Source organism: Heterodontus francisci, chromosome 13 (assembly GCF_036365525.1).
Source record: "Heterodontus francisci isolate sHetFra1 chromosome 13, sHetFra1.hap1, whole genome shotgun sequence".
NCBI classification, from domain to species: domain Eukaryota; kingdom Metazoa; phylum Chordata; class Chondrichthyes; order Heterodontiformes; family Heterodontidae; genus Heterodontus; species Heterodontus francisci.
In genome coordinates this window covers 66,226,657-66,237,708 of record NC_090383.1, presented here as the reverse complement: position 1 = coordinate 66,237,708, position 11,052 = coordinate 66,226,657, and the positions used below count along the sequence as shown (strand labels likewise).

The 11,052-nt window shown below is 43.2% G+C and overlaps 1 protein-coding gene across 1 annotated transcript in view; it reads left to right on the top strand.

Annotated features, from left to right (window-relative positions):
• Positions 1-1,763: 1,763 nt before the first annotated feature.
• Positions 1,764-11,052, top strand: part of LOC137376798 (echinoderm microtubule-associated protein-like 6) — a 741,885-nt gene continuing 732,596 nt past the window's right edge. The window contains exons 1-2 of the mRNA XM_068045814.1: positions 1,764-1,845; positions 1,934-2,197. Coding sequence (XP_067901915.1) covers positions 2,001-2,197 — 197 coding nt within the window. The 5' untranslated portion in view covers positions 1,764-1,845; positions 1,934-2,000. The remainder of the gene's footprint in view (positions 1,846-1,933; positions 2,198-11,052) is intronic.

Here is an 11,052-nt window from a genome sequence, read left to right as displayed (position 1 = left end):
GGGCCCCAACGAAAAGAAGGATCTATCTACAATCAAGGACTCTACAGTGAGCTCGAAGAACCATAACAAAATCCCTCTTCAGAGATTACCTCAAACTTTTCCACTTTATTTCTTCTGCTCTGCCTCTAACTGCATGTGTGCATGCTAGCATGGGCGCGTTGTGTATCTGTAGGTGTTAACCGAATTAGAGTTTAAGTTTAATAAATTTCAACCTTTCTTCTTTAAACCTAAGAAAACCTGTTTGTGCTGGTTTCTTTGCCTTCTAATTGGAAAGCAGTAAACAAGAATTCATCAAGGGGGAGCAGAAAACATGGTGTGTTTAAAATAAAATCCTGTTAAGGTAAGACCAGGTGAAGGCTGAGAGGGAACCCTAGACATCTTTCTCACCTGGTCGTGACATATGACTCTTCTGAAGTACTATTTGCTCCATCCCATAAATTTCTCCTGATTTGGAGATCATTGCCCTTTTGTTGGCTACCCTGTCTTCAGACACGTACTACTAGCAGGTGGAAAAGTTGCACAAACATTGATCATCATGGGTTAAATTGTCTTGTGACAACAGCAGTGTGAGAAATGATCCATCTTCCTATTGCTGATTATTTTTGGTGCCTCACCCAATAACTACAATAACAATCCTCTCCTTAAGTTTCATGGTTTATTGAATGAATCTGCACTCCTGACAGAGCATGAATCTACAGAGGTCATGCGATAAGATGCATCTACCACCCTGTGGCATGGTGTTGTTAGCTCATTCTGTCAACAAAAGTTATTTGCATTGGCAGTATATTATTCTGCTTGCTAGCTAGCTAATACAGTCGTGCTGCTCTCCATTGATGTTTGTATGCTTAGCTACTTTATTTATAGGGATAAATGTGTTTTAAGTTGAACTGTGGTTTGACAGCATCAGATTGGTTATATACTTTATATACAGATTAATTGCCCCCATATCCATGGCTGAGTCAATAATTTTGTCAAATGTTTTTGGTGCAACATGTCGGTGCCTATCCCTCCTGCCGCAAGACTCCTGCATCTTCCTGTTCTTCCGGATGGCCACCCATCTACTCCTGAACTCCTGCTGCCTGTGTGGTTATCTCCTCCTGGAACGTATAATTCAAGAAACTCTCATCCTCCCTGATGCTCTGTAGTGACTCCAGTTGCCCCTTAAGCCCCTAAATGCTGAGCTTGAGCTGAAGCAGCTGGAAACACTTCCTTCACATGTGGTTCCTCCAAGACACATGAAGTGTCCAGAAGTTCCCACAAGGTGCAGGAATTGCAAACAGGTCTCAGCTGCCGTTCCATGATCTAAGAAAAAATCTCTATTCCTTCTTTTAGAGTCTGGTTAATATCAAACCAGACCTCAATGGCTCTCTTTAAAATTAAGTTTTCTTATTCATTTATCTTTCTGATGGTGTGAATACTTTTAAAAAATGTTTTTATTCCCATCACCAGCAAATATCAAAACCCAAACCCATCCCTGTGTTGCACCTGACTGAGGGTACATGCTCTAGCAGAGGAGGGGGAAGGTAGATGTTGGGGGAGAAACAGGTAGAAATTAAAATAAACCAAATCCCCCCCCCTCCAAATTCCTTTTCTTCATCAGGAAAGAAAATAAATATTACTCAGGGACAGTTTACATAAACGGTCCTCGCTGACGCTCCAGCACGCACATTGGCGCGACTACGTCGACTCCCCCCCCCACCCCGCCCCCCCAACGTCAACTGCCGCCGTGGCGTTGTTACTAAGAGCCTCTGCCCACCTGGTAACGAGCGCGCGCAGGGCTTCCAACGAACGCATCTCTGTCCTTCAGTGTCGGCTGCTTGCTGCTGCATTCAGCTGATGTCATTGGTAGTTATTATTGCCGCCGTGAGAGGTATTTTTATGTTAACGGGTGTAATTTTTTGAAATTGTAATAAAGATTTCTATTTCTTGAAAGCGTTATTTGGGGCTGTCTTCCTGATCCGGAGAGAAGGACGGGAGAGAAATAATAGGAAGAAAAGGAAATGGCTGATAGAACTGCACCGAAATGCCAGCTGCGGTTAGAGTGGGTTTATGGTTACCGAGGTCACCAGTGCCGGAATAATCTATACTACACGGTTGCCAAGGAGGTGGTCTACTTCGTTGCTGGAGTGGGAATTGTCTACAACACCAGGGAGCACACACAGAAATTTTTTCTTGGCCACAACGATGATATTATCAGGTAGTGTACACCATGCGGAATGAAATGTGACACTTTACAAAATAATAGACCCAGTTTCACCATTTATGTTTATAAATATGATTTAGGATGCAAACATTCGAATGGTTAATACAGTATTGCAGTGCTTATTTTTTGTACACCATACATTGAGCAACATTATTAATAGTCATAGTTTGCTTTTATAAGGTTATAACAGATGTATTCATTTTAAGCATTAAGTTTCACGGTAATTTATAGACGTCTTTAATGCATTAAACAGTGGAATATAAAAGATGCAACCTCTACGTCATTCATTTTTGTTGGCTAATAAAATCAAGATAATTGTGCTGCTAATTTCAATATTTTTAAAGTACAGATGTTTTATTTAAGCTCGGATTTCATATTTTGAGTAGTTTTTAAATTGATAGAATTCAGCTGCATGTTTCCAGGTGTGTTTCCATTTTACATTGATTTAATGCTAATTTCTAGTACTGCTCCACTCAGCTGTTGGTTCATTGCAACTTGTCGAGTCAAATCGCAATCTGCTTTGATGTTTTCGTTGGTACTGAAAAGAGACGTTAAAATAATCTTTAAGTAAACAATACAATCTCTCTCCTAACACGATGCGAAGCTGAACGAAATTGCTGTAGTGCGCAACGTCGATAGAAACAAAAGCTCAGCCAAGTGATTTCGGACGGAGGTATCGTGTTTGACAGCAGTGAATGGTTTTGACCTGAGCCGAATCTATTTCAGCATATCTGTACCACTGGTATTTACAGTGCTAAATTTAACAAGTATTTCAACAGCAGCGATGAGCTCCGGTACAACACGTTGAGAGCCATGTAGCTTTATGAATACTGGACTTTTTTACGCATGGAAATTAGAACAAAAAGTGGCCTCCACAGTGCATATTCCAATACATCTCATTTGAAATTATTTTCAATTAGTTTAAAAAATTGATATTCTGTTTACAATTTTTGGAATTTATATATTAGCCCTGTGAAAGTCTAGTTTCAATTCATTTATAATGAAATTACAGCAATATAAAAATAATGCAGTTGTCGCAGGCAGTTCGCTTGGTCAAGTGATGCATTAAAATAAATTGCTGATTTGTTGATTTTTGAATTGAAGAAATTACCCTGAAGTTGACATATGTGGTAGAAGAGGCAATACTGTAAAACTGTGTACATATTATGATTTCTCTTTGCAGGTATTTGATGTCTGCCTCAGCAATAATAATTCTCCGAGCAATCAACCCGACTTTTAAAATTTGCCTTCCATTATGTTTAAATATAGTACTTGGTTGAAGAGAAAACATTGCACTGCTGAAATAGCATCCTCCTTGTTAGTATGGTGTCTCTACTTGAAATGTCTGAGGGACTGTGTGCAAAATTAACCTTTAACTCACTTTCAACAATTAGAAACTCCTCATTATTAATTTATTACACGTGATTTCCTTTCTAAGGTGTGACTACTGTTTTCAGTTTAATGAATTTTAAAGAAAAAAATAATGGAGTGGTTCGGAAACATTACGGGTAAATAGAGTTGTCATAGTTTCATTATATCAAATCACTACTGTAATGCAGGCTATGCTTATTTGCAAAATTATTATTTTTTCTCTTTTTGGATGCCATTTATTGTTTTGGATACCAGCTTATACTGTGTTTAGCACGAGGAGTTAAAAGCTTTTTCGTTGCCAGTTGAAAAGAATAACTGTAATCTGTCACCATAGCAGCACCAGTAGCATTCTGCAATTGTGTTGGCACAATGCTCAGTTCAGTGAAAAGCTGATCTTTATATTTTCTACATTTATGAGGCATAGACTTTGATTGTTCTTGATTATAAAAATTGTATCAAAATGCACATCTGGCACTCTTTTAAAAGATTTAAAATAGATTAGTTAAAAAACAATCCATATACCAATTGCAAGTTTTCTTCTCGGGTAATTTAACTATTAGTAACAGTTATGGCATTTGTTTGGCCGAGACATTCTTAACAACAATGATTATAAAGTTATGAACCTTGTGATGAATTTGTAGTCCCGAAATATTTTGTCAATAGGCACAGCCCATCTAAAAGCAAGTAGATGATAAATTCCTAAATTTGATAGTTTGCAAACATATGCTAATATCAGACTCTCATAAATAGAATATTAAAACTAAATAGTTATTAACATTCAAAAAACAATTGTTTGACTCATTATACATGAATTAAGATTGTTTAAAATCAAACATTTTGTGGAATCACTTTAATTGCAACCTTTTGGGGCAGCCTCACAAATTGCAGTAAAACTGAATATCTATAAAGCTAACATTGCAGCAGCAGTCTGGTAAGTGAGGAACTGGGTCGGGAGGATCAGAGGCTGGGGCGATCAGGGAGCAGTGATGATTGGGCGGGTGCAAGGGAATGGTGATGGCTAGTGTTCATTAAATATAGGTTCAGGAGTTGCATTCCTGCTCGTCCCAACTTCACATTCAGGTAAGTGCATTTCAAAATAAATATTGCAATAAATGAAATAGAAATAAAACAAACTTTTCACATATATGGTAGGCAGGAAAACAGAACTTTAGAAATGTTTGTGTTAAAACGGGAATTGCAATTAAGCAAGTTGCAAATAAATGGATATGGCTACTTTTTTGAAGGTCTTTAGTAGTTGCTGATAATGTAATGTGCTGTATCATAGAGGTGCACTTAGAATTCCTGCATGGCAAGTCCCTGTTATTTGATCAGTTTATGCTGTAGCGGGAAGGGCAAAATAGAGACTTGGGGGTAGAAATTCAGGTGCAATCATCTTTGGACGCATGGGGTGGCGTGGAACAAAGAACAAAGAACAGTACAGCACAAGAACAGGCCATTCGGTCCTCCAAGCCTGCGCCGATCTTGATGCCTGCCGAAACTAACACCTTCTGCACTTCCGGGGCCCATATCCCTCTATTCCCTTCCTATTCATGTATTTGTCAAGATGTCTCTTAAACGTCGCTATCGTATCTGCTTCCACCACCTCCCCTGTCAGCAAGTTCCAGGCACTCGCCACCCTCTGTGTAAAAAAAGTTGCCTCGCACATCCCCTCTAAACTTTGCCCCTTGCACCTTAAACCTATGTCCCCTAGTAACTGACTCCTCCACCCTGGGAAAAAGCTTCTGACTATCCACTCTGTCCATGCCTCTCATAACTTTGTAAACCTCTATCATGTCACCCCTCCACCTCCCTCGTTCCAGTGAAAACAATCCGAGTTTATCCAACCTCTCCTCATAGCTAATGCCCTCCAGACCAGGCAACATCCTGGTAAACCTCCTCTGTACCCTCTCCAAAGCCTCCACGTCCTTCTGGTAGTGTGGCGACCAGAATTGCACGCAATATTCTAAGTGTGGCCTAACTAAAGTTCTGTACAGCTGCAACATGATTAGATTAGATTAGAGATACAGCACTGAAACAGGCCCTTCGGCCCACCGAGTCTGTGCCGACCATCAACCACCCATTTATACTAAATCCTACACTAATCCCATATTCCTACCAAACATCCCCACCTGTCCCTATATTTCCCTACCACCTACCTATACTAGTGACAATTTATAATGGCCAATTTACCTACCAACCTGCAGGTCTTTTGGCTTGTGGGAGGAAACCGGAGCACCCGGAGAAAACCCACGCAGACACAGGGAGAACTTGCAAACTCCACACAGGCGGTACCCAGAATCGAACCCGGGTCCCTGGAGCTGTGAGGCTGCAGTGCTAACCACTGCGCCACTGTGCCGCCCTGACTTGCCAATTTTTATACTCTATGCCCCGACCGATGAATACTCCTAAGGGTTCTGATCCCGTGTGACTTCACCTTTTGCACCAGTCTGCCATGCGGGACCTTGTCAAAGGCTTTACTAAAGTCCATATAGACAACATCCACCGCCCTTCCCTCATCAATCATCTTCGTCACTTCCTCAAAAAACTCAATCAAATTAGTAAGACATGACCTCCCCTTCACAAAACCATGCTGTCTCTCGCGAATAAGTTCGTTTGTTTCCAAATGGGAGTAAATCCTGTCCCGAATAATCCTCTCTAATAATTTCCCTACCACTGACGTAAGGCTCACCGGCCTATAATTTCCTGGATTATCCTTGCCACCCTTCTTAAACAAAGGAACAACATTGGCTATTCTCCAGTCCTCTGGTGCACAGGATTAAATCACTGTGTCTGAATGGTGAGGTCTGAGGCTCTCCCAATACTTCGGTTAAGCTGGCGAGGCACAAAGAGCCTGCTGACGAAGAGTCAATGTATATCTGACTGCTCCTAACATTGCATGAAACTATTGTCATAAAAACCCATCTGCTTCACCAATGTCCTTTGGGAAGGAAATCTGCTGTCCTTTCCTGGTCTGGTCTACATGTGACTCCAGACCCACAGCAATGTGGTTGACTCTTGCATGCCCTCTGAAATGGCCTAGCAAGCCACTCAGTTGTAGCATAGTCAATAACGAATGAAACTGGATTGACCACCTGTCGACTCTGCAAAGTCCTCCTTACTAACATCTGGGGGCTTGTGCCAAAGTTGGGAGAGCTGTCCCACAGGCTACTCCAGCAGCAGACTGACATTTTCATACTCAAGGAATCATATCTTACAGACAATGTCCCAGACACTGCCATCACCATCCCCAGGTATGTCCTGTCCCACTGGCAAGACAGACCCAGCAGAGGTGGTGGCACAATGGTTATACAGTCGGGAGGGAGTTGCCCTGGGAGTCCTCAACATCGACTCCAGACCCCATGAAGTCTCATAGAATCAGGTCAAACATGGGCATGGAAATCTCCTGATGATGAATCAGTACTCAGTTGAACACCACTTGGAGGAAGCACTGAGGGTGGCAAGGGTGCAGAATGTACTCTGGGGGACTTCAATGTCCATCGCCAAGGGTGGCTTGGTAGCACCATTACTGACTGTGCTGGCCGAGTCCTAAAGGACATAGCTGCAAGACTTGGTCTGCGGCAGGTGGTGAGGGAAAAACATACTTGACCTCGTCACGAGGTCGACACAAAGGTTGGTGGAGTTGCGGACAGTGATGAGGACTGTCAGAGGATACAGCAGGATATAGATCGGTTGGAGACTTGGGCGGAGAAATGGCAGATGGAGTTTAATCTGGACAAATGTGAGGTAATGCATTTTGGAAGATCTAATGCAGTGGGAAGTATACAGTAAATGGCAGAACCCTTAGGAGTACTGACAGGCAGAGAGATCTGGGCGTACAGGTCCACAGGTCACTGAAAGTGGCAATGCAGGTGGATAAGGTAGTCAAGAAGGCATACGGCATGCTTGCCTTCATCGATCGGGGCATAGAGTATAAAAATTGGCACTCATGCTGCAGCTGTACAGAACTTTAGTTAGGCCACACTTAGAATATTGCGTGCAATTCTGGTCGCCACACTACCAGAAGGACGTGGAGGCTTTGGAGAGGGTACAGAAGAGGTTTACCAGGATGTTGTCTGTTCTGGAGGGCATTAGCTATGAGGAGAGGTTGGATAAACTCGGATTGTTTTCACTGGAACGACGGAGGTGGAGGGGCGACATGATAGAGGTTTACAAAGTTATGAGAGGCATGGACAGATTGGATAGTCAGAAGCTTTTTCCCAGGGTGGAGGAGTCAGTTACTAGGGGACATAGGTTTAAGGTGCAAGGGGCAAAGTTTAGAGGGGATGTGCGAGGCAAGTTCCTTACACAGAGGGTGGTGAGTGCCTGGAACTTGCTGCCGGGGAGGTGGTGGAAGCAGGTACGATAATGACGTTTAAGAGGCATCTTGACAAATACATAAATAGGATGGGAATAGAGGGATACAGTCCCTGGAAGTGCAGAAGGTTTTAGTTTAGGCAGGCATCCAGATCGGCGCAGGCTTGGAGGGCCGAATGGCCTGTTCCTGTGCTGTACTGTTCTTTGTTCTTTGTACCACGCCACCCCATGCGTCCAAAGATGATTGCACCTGAATTTCTACCCCCAAGTCTCTATTTTGCCCTTCCCGCTCCCTGTCGCAGATGCATCTGTCCATGACGGTATTTGTAATAATGACCACCGCGCAGTCCTTGTGGAGACAAAGTCCCATCTTTACACTGATGATACACTCCATCGTGTTGTGTGGCACTACCACTGTGCTAAATGGGATAGCTTTCGAACAGATCTAGCAATGCAAATCTGGGCATCCATGAAGCGCTGTGGGTCATCAGCAGCAGAATTATACTCGACCACAATCTGTAACCTCATGGCCCATCATATCCCCCATTCTACCATCACCATCAAGCTGGGGGACCAACCTGGGTTCAATGAAGAGTGCAGGAGGGCATGCCAAGAGTAGCACCAGGCAGACCTCAAAATGTGGTGTCAACCTGGTGAAGTGATAGATAGAGATAAGCGATCCCACGACCAATGGATCAGATCTAAGCTCTGCAGTTCTGCCACATCCAGTCGTGAATGGTGGTGGACAATTAAACGACTAACAGGAGGAGACGACTCCACAAATATCCCCATCCTCAATGATGGGGGAGCCCAGCACATCAGTGCAAAAGATGAGGCCGAAGCATTTGCAGCAATCTTCAGCCAGAAGTACCGAGTTGATGATCCATCTCGGCCTCCTCCTGAAGTCCCTAGCTTTACAGATGCCAGTCTTCAGCCAATTCGATTCACTCTGTGTAATATCAAGAAACGACTGAAGGCACTAGATACATGCAAAGACTATGGGACCTGACAACATTCCGGCAATAGTGCTGAAGACTTGTACTCCAGACCTTGCTGTGTCCCTAGCCAAGTTGATCAACTACAGCTACAACACTGGCATCTACCTGACAATGTGGAAAATTGGCCAGATATATCCTTTACACAAAAAGCAGGACAAATGCAACTCAGCCAATTACTGCCGCATTAGTCTACTCGCGATCATCAGTAAAGTGATGGAAGGTGTCGATGACAGTGCTATCAGGCGGCACTTGCTTAGCAATAACCTGTTCAGTGATGCTCAATTTGGGTTCTGCCAAGGCCACTGCTCCTGACCTCATTACAGCCTTGGTTCAAACACGGACAAAAGAGCTGAACTCAAGAGGTGAGGTGAGAGTGACTGCCCTTGACATCAACACAGCATTTGACCGAGTATGGCATCAAGGAGCCCAAGCAAAACTGCAGTCAATGGGAATGGGAAAAACTCTCCACTAGTTAGAGTCATACCTAGAGTAAAGGAAGATGGTTCTAGTTGTTGAAGGTCAATCATCTCAGCTCCAGGACATCACTGCAGGAGTTCCTCAGGGTAGTTCCTCAGGCACAACTATCTTCAGCTGCTTCATCAATGAGCTTCCCATCATCATAAGGTCAGAAGTGGGGATGTTTGCTGATGATTGCACAATGTTCAGCAGCATTCACGACTCCTCAGATACTGAAGCAGTCCATGTAGAAATGCAGCAAGACCTGGACAATATCCAGGCTTGGGCTGGTAAGTGGCAAGTAATATTCGTGCCACACAAGTGCCAGGCAATGACTATCTCCAACAAGAGAGAATCTAACCACCTCCCCATGACATTCAATGGCATTAGGATCACTGAATCCCCCACTATCAACATCCTGGGGATTACCATTGACCAGAAACTGAACTGAGGTAGCCATATAAATACCGTGGCTACAAGAGCAGGTCAGAAGCTGGGAATCCTGCGGCGAGTAACTCCCCTCTTGACTCCCCAAAACCTGTCCACCATCTACAAGGCACAAGTCAGGGGTGTGATGGAATACTCTCCACTTGCCTGGCTAGGTGCAGCTCCAACAACATTGAAGAAACTCTACACAATCCAGGACAAAGCAGCCCATCCACAAACATTCACTGCTGCCACTGTGCATCGGTGGTGGAGGGAGTGTCTATCATCTGCAAGATGCACTGCAGCAATGCACCAAGGCTCTTTAGACAGCACCTTCCAAACCCGTGACCTCTTCCACGTAGAAGGACAAGGGCTGCTGTTGCATGGGAACACCACCACCTGCAAGTTCCCCTCCAAGTCACACACCATCCTGACTTGGAACTATATCGCCGTTCCTTCACTGTCGCTGGATCAAAATCCTGGAACTCCCTTCCTAACAGCACTGATGGTGTAACTACACCCCAAAGACTGCAGCGGTTCAAGAAGGCAGTTCACCATCACTTACTCAAGGGATGGACAATAAATGCTAGCATAGCCAGCAACGCCCGTATCCCATAAACGAATAAAAAAAAGTAAAATTCCTGTAGCTCTGCATTCCTTTTCCTTCATCCACCTATTCAATCTAATCTTGAATGTTGACAGTCTCTGCCTTGTCCGCTAGCTCTGGAAGTGAATGCCACAGCTTCACAGCTCTGTATAAAGAAGTTTCTCTTATTCTCTGTTCTAAATATCATATTTAACCTTGTATTTATGGCACATATATTTTGTAAGGAGTGAATATGTACTGCAGCACTAGGTATAGTTTAGACAGCATCTGAAGCTACTTCGTAAGAACTGTTATATAGGTTACTATTGGATGTTCATTGACAGTGCAATGTGGTTTGCATATCACACTGACCTAAGAAGTGCAATATAATTTTGTTTTAATTGCCAAATCAGGAGAAATTCAGATTTTTTTGTAGCACTTTGAAGACGTGATGTCACACTGTTTTCGCTTTGCAATATAACTACAAAACTTTATGCCAAATTTGAAATGTTTCAGTTGTTCTGAAAGTTTACCACTATAATTTTAATGTGCAAAAGAGCTTATAATTTTAATAGTAGAAAAATATGCATGCACCAAACGACTTTGCCTGATTGAAAGTGTAAAGCAGTGTGAACAAGAGTTATGGGGCTGAACGAATGGACAGATGATCTAGACAGTTATTGCATGCTGTCTATTTG